The 13,352-nt window shown below is 37.9% G+C and overlaps 1 protein-coding gene across 7 annotated transcripts in view; it reads right to left on the bottom strand.

Annotated features, from left to right (window-relative positions):
- Positions 1-5,856: 5,856 nt before the first annotated feature.
- Positions 5,857-13,352, bottom strand: part of rffl (ring finger and FYVE-like domain containing E3 ubiquitin protein ligase) — a 31,335-nt gene continuing 23,839 nt past the window's right edge. For 4 of the 7 annotated variants that reach the window (XM_077207671.1, XM_077207673.1, XM_077207672.1 and 1 more), the window contains 4 exons: positions 12,611-12,676; positions 9,114-9,324; positions 8,881-8,904; positions 5,857-8,587 (listed from right to left, as the gene is read on the bottom strand). In XM_077207671.1, the coding sequence (XP_077063786.1) occupies positions 8,406-8,587; positions 8,881-8,904; positions 9,114-9,324; positions 12,611-12,676 (483 nt within the window). In that variant the 3' untranslated portion in view covers positions 5,857-8,405. The remainder of the gene's footprint in view (positions 8,588-8,880; positions 8,905-9,113; positions 9,325-12,610; positions 12,677-13,352) is intronic. The other 3 variants (XM_077207675.1, XM_077207677.1, XM_077207676.1) reach the window with 1 other exon arrangement.

Genomic DNA, 13,352 nt, shown 5'->3' with positions numbered 1-13,352 from the left:
TTCTGTGTACAATTTTATAAGATACCTCTCTAATTTTATTATTAATAAAAAAAATATTTGTTATAGACCATACTCTTTTCCAGTCAATATTTTCATATTTAGTAGACCAAAACCCTGTTGAACAAGGCAAATAAAAAATAATAAAAAAAGAAAACCTCAATTCTTCATTGCTTGACGAAATTCAAGCCCCGCCCACATTTTTTTTCCTGTCTGAGAAAACGTTTCACTCGGATATACACTCACCTAAAGGATTATTAGGAACCATATACTAATACTGTGTTTGACCCCCTTTCGCCTTCAGAACTGCCTTAATTCTACGTGGCATTGATTCAACAAGGTTGAATCAATCAAATTCTTTAGAAATGTTGGCCCATATTGATAGGATAGCATCTTGCAGTTGATGGAGATTTGTGGGATGCACATCCAGGGCACGAAGCTCCCGTTCCACCACATCCTAAAGATGCTCTATTGGGTTGTCATCATGGATCTGGTGACTGTGGGGGTCATTTTAGTACGGTGAACTCATTGTCATGTTCAAGAACCCATTTTGAAAGAATTCGAGCTTTGTGACATGGTGCATTATCCTGCTGGAAGTAGCCATCAGAGGATGGGTACATGGTGGCCATAAAGGGATGGACATGTCAGAAACAATGCTCAGGTAGGCCGTGGCATTTAATCGATGCCCAATTGGCACTAAGGGGCCTAAAGTGTGCCAAAAAAACCATCGCCCACAACATTACACCACCACCACCAGCCTGCACAGTGGTAACAAGGCATGATGGATCCATGTTCTCATTCTGTTTACGCCAAATTCTGACTCTACCATCTGGATGTCTCAACAGAAATCGAGATTCATCAGACCAGGCAACATTTTTCCAGTCTTCAACTGTCCAATTTTGGTGAGCTCTTGCAAACTGTAGCCTCTTTTTCCTATTTGTAGTGGAGATGAGTGGTACCCGGTGGGGTCTTCTGCTGTTGTAGCCCATCCGCCTCAAGGTTGTGCATGTTGTGGCTTCACAAATGCTTTGCTGCATACCTCGGTTGTAACGAGTGGTTATTTCAGTCAAAGTTGCTCTTCTATCAGCTTGAATCAGTCGGCCCATTCTCCTCTGACCTCTAGCATCAACAAGGCATTTTCGCCCACAGGACTGCCGCATACTGGATGTTTTTCCCTTTTCACACCATTCTTTGTAAACCCTAGAAATGGTTGTGCGTGAAAATCCCAGTAACTGAGCAGATTGTGAAATACTCAGACCGGCCCGTCCGGCACCAACAACCATGCCACGCTCAAAATTGCTTAAATCACCTTTCTTTCCCATTCTGACATTCAGTTTGGAGTTCTGGAGATTGTCTTGACCAGGACCACACCCCTAAATCCATTGAAGCAACTGCCATGTGATTGGTTGATTAGATAATTGCATTAATGAGAAATTGAACAGGTGTTCCTAATAATCCTTTAGGTGAGTTTGCAATAGGGAAGAAAACACTTTCGGAACTTTCGTTTCATGTCGACAAAGTAAATATTTTTGTTTATCATCTACCATACCTTAGACTTTTACATAGTGCTTTACACCAGAAATATTTCATCATATTATAGATTGCAGGGCTCTTAAAATGCTGAAGTACTTACACACAAACAAAATGTCTGTCTTGGGCAACTGCATCACTCTCACAGGGCCGTAATGAAATTTACGAAATTTTAAAAGCAAACACAAGTTCACGACACAATGAAATTAAGCCACGACACAATGAAATTAATCCACAACACAACGGTCAGCAGTCTAAAAAATATATCAAAACCAAGATTAGTTTTAACTGTACCTATGTAGCTAACCATTGTATATCGACATTTAATATTAAAAATCACCTACGTGCATTATAGCTGCATATTTATACTCCAGAATGCTTTGACGCTGTTTGAAGTTATTAAAACGTATAATTTGTATTAATTAAAATTACTTTTAACATTCAAAAACATACATGTTCAAAATCAAAAGCTTGAATGTATTGGTAGTAGACTGACTTACTATTTTCCAGTACCTCCCTTCAATTTAGCCTACAGTAAACAAATAGTTTTTTTAGGAAATTGCTGTAATATAATAAAAGTTATATATTTTTTTAATCATGTTTCAAAGGTTGTAGTTCCTATTAACCAGACTGACTTACAACAGGTGTAATTTTGCCAATAGCTCCCAGTATGCACAATACACAATTTGTTTTATACTGTAATTCAACTCATTTTTTTTTGTTCATGTCCCAAAGCTTGTGGTAGGTTCCGTGACCAGAATGACTCATTACAGGTTAAATTGTGCCAATGCCTTCCTATAATTCTGCAATTCAACAAATTTTTATTTTTATTTATCAAATTATATTATAATAAATTATACGTTTTAACCACTTGGTGGATTTGCCACAGTTCCCTTCGGGATCATGCGCTGTGGTAGCGAGCCTTCTCGAGCAGCTATAATTCATGTAGGTGATTTTGAAGTAATATTTTATGTCGATATACAATGCATACTGTTAAAACTAATCGTGGTATTGATATATTTAGCCTGCCGACTCAGAACAATGGCAGGATAACTACCTTTATCGCGCTTCGAGAGTTCTATAGTGGTCGGGAGCATTTCTGTTGTGTTGTGGCTCATTTCCGTTGTGGATTAATTTCGTTGTGTTGTGAACTTATGTTTGCTTTTTAAATTTCGTTGTGTTGTGCACTATTGGGCCACCTTAGATATTACTTACCACAAGTAATTAGTAAAGTAACGCATTACTTTTGAACTTACAACAAAATAATAGGCCTACTACATTGCTATGCACAATTATAAATCAAGATGCACAACAGTAGGCAAATGGTTTTTTTTCCCCAAAGGCACGTATAACCTACTAATATGCCCTAATGGTTTAGTCTAAGCCCTGTCTGTGAAACAATTTAAGCTCACTTTATTAACCAATGGTTTAGCTGCTAACCTTCGTTGTTCCAGTTCAACCATTCTAAGCAAAAATGACTTTATCACATTTGTTTAATTTGCTGAAGTAAGAGTGTTGAAGTTTCTTCTGTTGTCCTGAGGACCGAGCTTCGTTTGAGCGGCGCCCTCTACTGTACAGCCGTGGATCTGCATTTGCACTTTTTACTGCTAATAAACGGCTTTTACATTTGCCCCAAAATAGTTTTAGTGTTATTACTATAATTATTATTTAAAAACAAACAAGTAAGCCTAGCCCAGATGAGGATAAAGTAACACAGAAGAAGTATAATGAAAGGTTTACTTTCCAAAAAAAGTAACTACGGTAATTAACTCAAAATTAGTTAATTTTTAGGGAGTAACGCAATGTTTTGATGCGTACTGAAACACAGACAAAAGCAGACAGTCGCTTCACCTCAACAATACAATGACAATTGTATGGTCATACCCTGGTGAAAAACAAATGCTAAGTATACTTGCAGACAGACTAATTGTATAATTCAACGTGTTAATGATTAGTTAACTTGACGTGCGCTATTTTGAAACAACTAATTTTGTACTAAGCATATTTTAGTTGTAATTAAAATTTAAAATGTAGCAAAGCATAACTTTAAGTGTATTTAGTGCAGGCTACGTTTGTGTATTAAACTGGACCAACTTCAAGTATAGTATACCGGTAGGCTATAAAGTATGCATACATGCTTTATTAGTGGCATTAAAGTGTACTTTATTTGTGTTACAAGTAAGTAAGTGTCTTAGAAAGAAGCGATATATTATATTTTTGGGGGCGTTTTCGCCTTTTATCAGGATAGAACACTAGACAGGAAGTGAGGTGGAGAGAGAGAGAGAGAGAGAGAGAGAGAGAGAGAGAGAGAGAGAGAGAGAGAGAGAGAGAGAGAGAGAGAGAGAGAGAGAGAGAGAGAGAGAGAGAGAGAGAGAGAGAGAGAGAGAGAGAGAGAGAGAGAGAGAGAGAGAGACTGGTCTCCCGAAGCACAATGTCTATCGTGGTGTGATATATTTGAATAAAAAGTATAGGCTCATTAATACCTTTGGCGTATTTCAAAAATTACAAACTTTTTCTTCAATAACAACTGCAATAGACAAATAAAACTTAGCTATACTTTGTACAAAATACTAGCGTATACTATAATGCATTTTGAAAGTATACTTTCAATGCATTGTTACAATGATCATTTCCAGCACACAGTTAAAATATACCTCAATTATATTTTTAATAAAGTGAACATAAATAATTTTAAGAAATCAACAGAATTTTCACTTCAAGTATATTTTTCTAAAAATATGAGTGTGAGACTTCTGGTAAAGCTTCAGTGTTCACAGTTTAGTATACAGTAGTACTTACAGCACACACACAATTTTTGAGTTGTTTCTGAAGAATAGAAAGATCAGGCTGTTCTCTGCTCATCAACCAAACCCTTTGACATGCCGGTCTTTGTCTCTTTTTTTATTATTCCATCGCAAACTATTGCTGCCACAATGAAAGCGATCTCTCCCTCTGACTCGCTGCGTTTAACATTTGTCCATTCTTGTTTTTAATTCTAAAGGAAGGTGTTGATTACACATACAATTCCACACATGTAATCAATCTTTCCCGTGTCTAAACTATAGAAACTATAAACTGTAATATATCCCAGATCTTATAATATATATTTCTGAGCACCTAATCATAACTCGTATAGACATTTATCCCAAACTGTTCATTTATAGGCTACTCAATCTCGTGTCATTACAAACCTGTATGACTTTCGTTATTCTCTGAAACACAAAAGGGAAAAAAACGAGATTTCAATGTAGGCTACTGGATATTAAAAGAGTTAAATGGGATCAAATGGCAAAATTAGTGTTAATTTTTGTGAAGCTAATTCATTTATTTTATACTTATTAAATTTGTCCACTTGAAACACAGTTCACTTTTATCCACAAGGGGTCACTGTGTACATGAAGCTTATAAAGTCTTTCTCATTCAGAATCTGGTCTGGTGCCATAATACTGTATTTTAAAATAAAGTTTTAAAAATAAAACTTGAGTCAAAACAGTATTTGTGATTGTTAATAAAAAATAACCTCAACTGTGCGCCATAGATCTCAGATGTGGCTTCTCAAGATGCCTTGTTTAATATAAAGTGCGTAATATTGCAAATATTTTGTTGTTGTTGTAAATGCAGTAACTTCTAAAAAATTAAGGTAGCCTAGTCTATAGTGCAAGAGGTAAAACGGTTACAATTGAAACGTGTCTATATAAGCAATTAAAACTGACAAGATGCGTGTGAAATACAGTCCCCCACCACCACCACAAAAAGAAAACGGTGCACAGGATTATGCCATATTTAGTGTTCTGGTAAACCCTTGTGCTGGTATTTGAAATGATTTCCTGATTGTTTTATTTTACTTGTCGGTGTTCGCTTCAAATTAAAATAAATGTAAAGAATAAGTTTTGCAAGTAATTGGAAGACGAAACGTCAGATACGCCGTTGAAACAAATCAACCCGCCCTGTTGTAACCCCTATAAATTATATATATATATACACACACACGTATATTTTAAACGATAAATATATCTTGTCTTTGTGTAATCCATGTTGTGAAATATCTCTGGAATGCTTCTACGTGAAATGCTAATTTGCTTTATAACGCAACTCGTTTGAACCCTCAGGAGGTGCACAGTCAGAAAGAGAGCGCTAACAATAACCTGTAACTCAATAACACCCTCCACCCTCGCGAGGATACGGTGTTGTCTGCGCATCTGATAGGCTCAGCTGGAGATAAGCAGCACGAGCTGGCAGCGTGAACAGTCAGACCGGCGGGACCGGTTCAGCTCGATCGCATACACTAATGACACTGCACTCGAAAAGAAAAAACAAGCAGACAAAACATGTTGGAAATATATTTTAATACAAAATTCTTCAACGAACAAACACACAAAGTCTACTTTGGTGGCTTAGTACGTTTTTAAAATATATCTCATCAGTTCATATTAAGAAATTAAGTCATCTGCTTCAAACCATTACCATTAAAACACATTTGTAATAAAAATGAAACTGTTGCCTCTTTATATTTACACATCTAACTCATGACAACATTACTGATCCAAACCTGGTCCTTAGAATGATTATTCTCTTATTACTTCACAGTGGCAGGAAATCAAGTTTAAGTCACACAAAGTTGCTTTGAACAACACGATTTTGTATTAGCTCGTCTTGAAATTTGAATGCAGATGCTTTGATTTATTATTTCTGAGACTATATTTATATCACTTTTCTCTTTGTGACAGTGATTCCTGTCGAAAGTAAACCTTAAGGCAACCCTGGCAATAAAACATTTAACAGTTGGCAAGCCTTACATTCAGAAAAATGAAATTTGCAACCAATTGAACCTTTCTATTTAAAGGAGTACTTCTCCAAAAATGTAAAATTGATGTTATTCACCCTAATGATGTTCCAACCCTGTATTATTTTCCTTCCTCAGCTGGAAACCAAAAGTAGATGTTTGGAAGAGCGTTCAATCTGCCCGTTTCCATACAAATGAAAGTCGATGGTGATTTATACTCATTAAGCTCCACAAAAGAACAAAAACACACCATACTTGTATCACTATAGTCAATATGACTGAATATTATGTGAGATATTCCAAGTCATCTGAAACCATAGGATTTTCCCATTTTGGGAATCCCATTTGCAGTCATATATCGAAACGTCCAACGTGATTGGTCACAAAATACCCAACAATCCACCACATTGAAACTTCCCATGGTATTGGACACAACATTTGCAATAAATTTGTTTGATGAACGATGTCAGATCAGGTGCGAGGCATCTAACGCCACCCTTTCTGGAATTTAAACAAATTTGTGGACTCCAAAAGAGAAGTATGGCCCTTCGTGTTGTTTTGTGGAGACTAACAGTATATAAAAACACGACATGAGGGTGAATAAGGGGCAAAAGGACCATTTCTGAGTGAATTCAGAAGCTGAACGCATTCCTTTATGTTGTTGTTTCCACACGGCTTCCTAAGAATAGCGCAAGTCGATGCTAACTGAATGTGAAGAGCTTGAGGGAATGGAGTGTGTTAGCAGGCCTTTACTTGTCCTGTGACCTGCGAGGCACCAACAGCAGGAGTGTTGAGGCTTGTCCATCTGATATTTCCTCTGTTGACGGCTGATGTAGAGGGCTAAAGTGCTGCTAATCGAATTCCTGCAAGAGATCTACCTCAAACAACACCTCCAAACGGCTCACTGGCAGCACCGTGAGGGTCCCGAATGCTAAATCCAGCCCTGCGTTGTAACACACATTGCTTTTTTAGGGCCATCAGCAGTTTGACTGTCACACCAGAGAGGCTTCTTCAACCACACAACAAAAAGAGCTGACACACACTGACTGTTCACATGGGATGTTTGTTACATAATCATAAACATTCTTTAGGAGGGGGGTCGGTTCAGACTAAACCTTCATTACAAGGGGTATCAAACGCATGAAATCCTCAAGAAACCAGAATATGTATCTTTAACAACAACATTTCTGCATAAAGAAAATTGAATGGTATGTGCACGACCAAAATAACATCCAAGGACTTTAAAAAGGAACAAAAGTATAGCACACTGCGCCTTTTTAATAGTAGACTAACGAGGACCGAATGGGTTAAAGCTCTATTGGTCTACTATTGTGTCAGTGTGCTAGACTTCTTTTCTTTTTTTTTATAAAGAAAAAGGCCATTAAGATTTTTCTGCATTAAAACTCGACGGTTTCTTTTCATACGATTTTGATCGGGTTCAGTTTTCGTGAGATTCACCGAGGCAAAGTCAGAATGAGAACCGGTTTGATCAAACGACTCTTTCTCTGGGTTCCACTCGTGTCCATCTCGCACATAGTCAGCCATTTAGACTATTAACTGTCGCTCGTAGGAGATGAACCGACAGATTTAAGATCTCACAAGACTTGTGTGACCAGTCTAATTCTTGTTAGTACATTTGTACAGTGTCAGCCTGGATGTTGACGCTAGATCAAACCTGAGATCCAATATGTGGGTTCTTAAAGAAGAGATTATTTAAAAAGGAGGAGTAGAAAAGCAGCAGGGCAGTGACATTCGAGGCACTTTCAGAGGAAGTAACGCAGCATGTGTGCATATACATGATCCTCTCAGTGTTTATTAATAGGGGCGGAGGCAGAAATGGCCATTTTTGCTGCATTGATTTTAAGTCATCTACACATGTGACAGGATCACATGATCAAAAAAATAAAGCTTTCAATTCAAAACATCCAGAAGGCACACTTTTAAGAAACTGAAACTGAAACCAGTACAGTTATTGCTTGGAGATTTGCGCAATCGTTTAAAGTGCCGCAAGATAAATGTTCAAGAATTAAAGGCCTCCTGACGGTTTTATTCAGTATCCGTTGTTCAAGAAGGACCGTGTAAATGGAAATGTCACTCAGGATCTGAACACGTGCACTGCCCGCACCACATACTGTCGGCAGATGGGACATTCGCTCATGCGTTTGCCGCACTTTGTGCATGTGACCATGTGCCCGCACTCCAACAGGACGCAGTCGATGGGCGAGTCCATACAGATCTTACACAGGCTGTCCTCCACCGCCGTCCCAGATCCAGAGTCTGTGAAAGAAAAAAGAAAAGAAAAAGGAAACATTATTTGGCATGTGCATTTTAAACTCGATTTTCCCTTTTCTTAAACTTGAACACTAATTTGTCATTGACAAAAATTAAATTCACTGATTTAAACCGTAATATGCATGTTTGTGAAATCCAACTGCAAAGTTACCAATTATGGGAACTGTTGACTGATTAAATTATTCAGTTTTTCACAATAAAATGGACATTAAAACTCTTGAAAGTTAAATAAAACAAAATCTATTCCTAACTTTTGAAATCATAAGAAATAAACCCACCTGTGCCTTCTATGGCGGTAGACACTGTAAAAATAAAATAGCCCACGTTAATGTAATCAACAGACAAGATACATTCAACTTTTATATTTACTTTAGAAAATGAGGTCAGGATACCAACTAAAATACCACTTATTACCCAACTACATGTTTGGTTTGTGATATTTTTCAATCTAACAACAAAAAAACCCTGAGCCCTCATCCTGTTGTCCGTCCAATCACATCAAACTCTTTACCCATGTTCTGCAGGTCCTTCTGGTCGTGGTAGAGACGCGTGACTCTCTCCATCAGTTCCCATTTCTCACAGCAGCCCTTGTAATCGACAAAGTTCCTGGCCAGAATCTCCTTCAACCGCCGGACACTCAACGCCTCAATATCATCCACTGATCTGAGGTCTGAGAGGGACGCCCGTCGCCCGGGAGCCAACACTTCTTCAGAGTCTGAAGACTGACAGAACAAGAGACAGAGTGAGTACGCAAACAACGCTTTTTCTTCGGCTGATCTCTTGGCAAACCAAAAACATCATTCCACAGATTGATGGAAATTAAATTCTAGAAAATTAAAGTGTGTCAGAAAACATTTGACTGATTTAGAAACATGTTAAACGGTGTGCCACCTAAAGCCCCGACTACACCACTATCTAGAGCTGTGGTCTAGATTAGGTTAGCCAGAAAAAGCTTGGCCAACATAAACACGAACAGACACAACACAAACAGAACATGCTAAGATAGATGCAAAGGGAGATTACAAAAACACACAAGGATTACTACAAGTTTGATGAACTCCACATCCTGCTATTATGCAAACACTATATGCTAATGCTAGGGTAGAGATAACATGCGGAGTGGTTCATTAACATCTACGGTTTAAAGGTCCCGTGTAGATAGCTTAATAAAAAGGCTGAAGTTTAGAAGTTAAGGAGTGGTACTGTGTGTTAATGTTGGCCTTCCACCACATGGTAAACACTGCACTTATTTAGATGAATGCATCACTTGAAGGGCAGATGACCATCATAGCATTAAAAAACAAAAACAAATCCTTACTAAAGACACACAGTGCAAAAATAGCGCTGAAAAGACGTGGACGGTTATTTTTGCTGACCTTATTGCATATGCATTTGTAGGAGTTTCCCTTTCAGACACAACATTTATGGGAGGAGAGTTTTTAAATCAAGGTGATTTACTAAGGCTTGCACTAGTCAATTTACTGGTATTTGCACCATTGTATATCTTAAACCAGACGTTAACGCTGCTCTTCGTAGATTGTGTTGGTCATGGAAATGATCCGGCTGCGTCTGTTCATTAATTTGAATTCATCTTCAGTAGATCATGCGCTGAACTTTCCCATCGGCGCTCAGTTTGTGCTCTCACATTAATTTGCTCTGTTTAGTAAATCTAGCCAGGGCTATATGTAAAAAGAAAAAGGGGTGCCATATACACAACAATTACAACAGATAGTGAAAAGTCAAAAAAGCTGAGCCCACCCCCAAGAGGACCCTCCTTTAAATGCAAGTTTACGGTATTTTATCACCCGTCATCCACCATACAAAAAAATTAAGTTGGCATGAAATGAAAATTCACTTTATCTAATTTTAAGATAACATGTTAAATGTTATCTTATTATGAACTAGGCTATTCATCCATGTTTAGGTTTCATTTTTTTCGACTCTGTAATGTTTAATAAAAATGTCATAACTCAATCTTCCGGTGAAAATGACTTATTTCTGCCAGACTTCTCCAATCATTTAGTCAAGACAGTCACATTCAAGTTTGAGTGAAACACCCACATCTCAAAATCCAATCAACAACTGATGGATAGAACCAAGTCCCTGTCCTACTTTTCTTTTTCTTTTTGATAATCCGTTACACTCGAACGTGCATCTCAATTATGCTTGCTGCGGTAGTCAGTGTCACATGGTGTTCGGCCATACACCGATTACATTACTTTCCCACTGCGGCACCGCCTCCACTGTCGTTTTGCTTTTTTCATGGAAATAAAAAACATTTAGATCAGTTGGACAACCGACGCTACAATTATAAACTGAAAGCGTCTGCTCTGCTCCATGCAGCAGGTGTCAGATTTCACTGAACACGTGTCGAGAGAGTCGGAGGATTTGATGAGCAACAGATCTTTAGAACAGAAATTTAAGATAAGGGGGAAAAAAAAAATCCCCTGCACAATTAAACCAAATCTATTATGACTGGTGTGAAAGTTAAATGAAAACAATTGAACAGTTCTGTGTAAATGACCCCTACTCTGTTTTTCCGCAGCGATAGTTCGACAGGTCTTGCAAATTCCCGTTAGATTTAGGTGCATTCACATTCAGTGAAGTGCAATAGAAAGAATAGCACAATAATTCTGTTATTACCATAAACTGCATCATGAAGTGTGTAACAGCAGAAATGACAAACTATTTTTGAAGGGAGTAAACGCCTTGCTGTGGGCGCTTTTTTTTTTTTTTCTCAGTTGAGAGAAAAGCTATATTTGCTACATAGAAAATATCCACGGAACTGTAACTAGTACCGAATTTCCCAGATAGTTATAATATTAAATGTCAATACGAATCTTAAGTATCTGCTTTGGCTCTTATTTTCAATGATTTTTCGCTGTCTCAGGATGTGGCGGTTGGTCAGTGTGGTATTTGGCCCACACCTCCTTCACTGTGATTGGACAGCTGGGTAAAAAGTGACAGTGAAGAATGCTGAACTTAAAGTAAAACGCAGCACTCAAAGTCACAATGCTCCCGGTTTAAAAACGTGGCGCTCCCATTGAAAACAATAAAACAAATACACTAGCCTCTAGGAAAAAAACACTTTGGTGGACACATGGCCTAATAGTTTGCTCAGTGAACCACCGTATGATAAAAGCTGAAAAATAAACAATTTTATGTTTTGTGACTTCAAAACTAAGGTTTGTATCGAACTATCATTTTTGTGTTACACTCCTAGTAAGAGATTCATATTTGTCTGGATGATGTACACAAACCAAGTGAGAAAGCACCGCAAGTAACAAACTTCAGCATGGATGCCAATTAATGTACAAATTAAACTTGAATTTAAATCTTTTGATCATAAACGTATCTTTATCACACACACACATTAACATTGAAGGCACATAGTGCATTCAACAGATTTTATTATTTAATATAGTTTTTTTGGTCTCATTATTTTTCATGTCCATTTTCCACTTTCTCTCTGGTCTTTAGAGTGTCCGTTTTTGGCTACAGCGCATTTAAGAAACACCCCTTTCACATGTGAAAGGAGCAACGGCGCTCAGGTCTGCTGCCGTGTGTAGTTTCTTAACATCAGATTGATTGTTCTTTTGAGTTAGATCTTTCAAATGAATCGATCGATCTGGTTCAGAAAACTGGTTTGACGGTGAATAAATGACAGGATCTTCATTTATCCATGAACTATCCCTTTACGATGGATTGGCGTGACAAAGAGTGGACTTAAAACAGACTTTTAAAGAAGCAGTGATTTATCCCAGCCTGTATCCAAGTCTTTTCCCACGCACAAGGCACAGACATGGAAGAGTCTTTAAACAGACTCTACTGAGGACGGCATGAATCATCAAGAGGCCAAATCTTTTCATTGCAAAAGACTGACAGAAAGGCATTGTCCCAGGCATTGTAAAGGGCGACGGGCCACTGATCTTTGCTCTGCCACATGTAACGCCCCAGACGGCGCAGCAGAAAGAAGAAGAGGACAGGGTGAGGAGTTTCAGGATGTACCTGCATCTCCTGCTCCACCTGCAGCTCATCGTCCATTTCACTTTCAGCTGTCGCCTCAGCCAAGCTCTAAGGGTCAAAGGGCGCAGCCAACAGTTTAACACAGCTGTGCTCTCTAACTTAGTCTCTTAAGCACACTAGGGAGTGTGTGAAATATGAGTCACAATATTCTAAAGTTGTGCTTTACAGTGCCGTGTGAACCAAACCGAGAAGAGAAGCACATGCAAGGGGCTGTGAGATGGATTTTATCGAAGCACATGAAAGGTTTTTTTATCTTTCAGTTTTAAAATAATTTCTCCTAACCTAGTCTTATGTGTAGAGACAAATACAAGCAAACCTTTTTCAGGCCTTTTCTTCCTGAAGCACACTATCAGTCAAAAGTAGAGAGGCTCACAAAGGCTGAATTGATCAAAAACTCACTAAAAACTGTGATATTGTAAAATATTATTACAATTAAAATAAATCAGTTGAATGAAAATTATTCCTGTGATTGTCAAAGCTGAATTCGAGTCTTCAGTGTCACATGATCCTTCAGAAATCATTCTAATATGCTGATCTGGTGGTCAAGAAACTTTTTTTATTATTAATGTTGAACACCGTTAAACTGCTTAATACTTATGTGGAAACTGTGATACACTACCATTAAAAAAAATGAAAGAGAAAATAATACTTCTGTTCAGCAAGGACACATACAATCAATCAGTAATGACAGTAAAGACATTTATAATGCTTCAAAAGTTTTCTA

This window comes from Siphateles boraxobius, unplaced genomic scaffold, assembly GCF_051911475.1.
Source record: "Siphateles boraxobius isolate OS27281-9 unplaced genomic scaffold, OSU_SipBor_1 6, whole genome shotgun sequence".
Classification (NCBI taxonomy): domain Eukaryota; kingdom Metazoa; phylum Chordata; class Actinopteri; order Cypriniformes; family Leuciscidae; genus Siphateles; species Siphateles boraxobius.
Note: the sequence above shows the minus strand (reverse complement) of the source record. Positions and strands in the feature narration are given on the sequence as shown.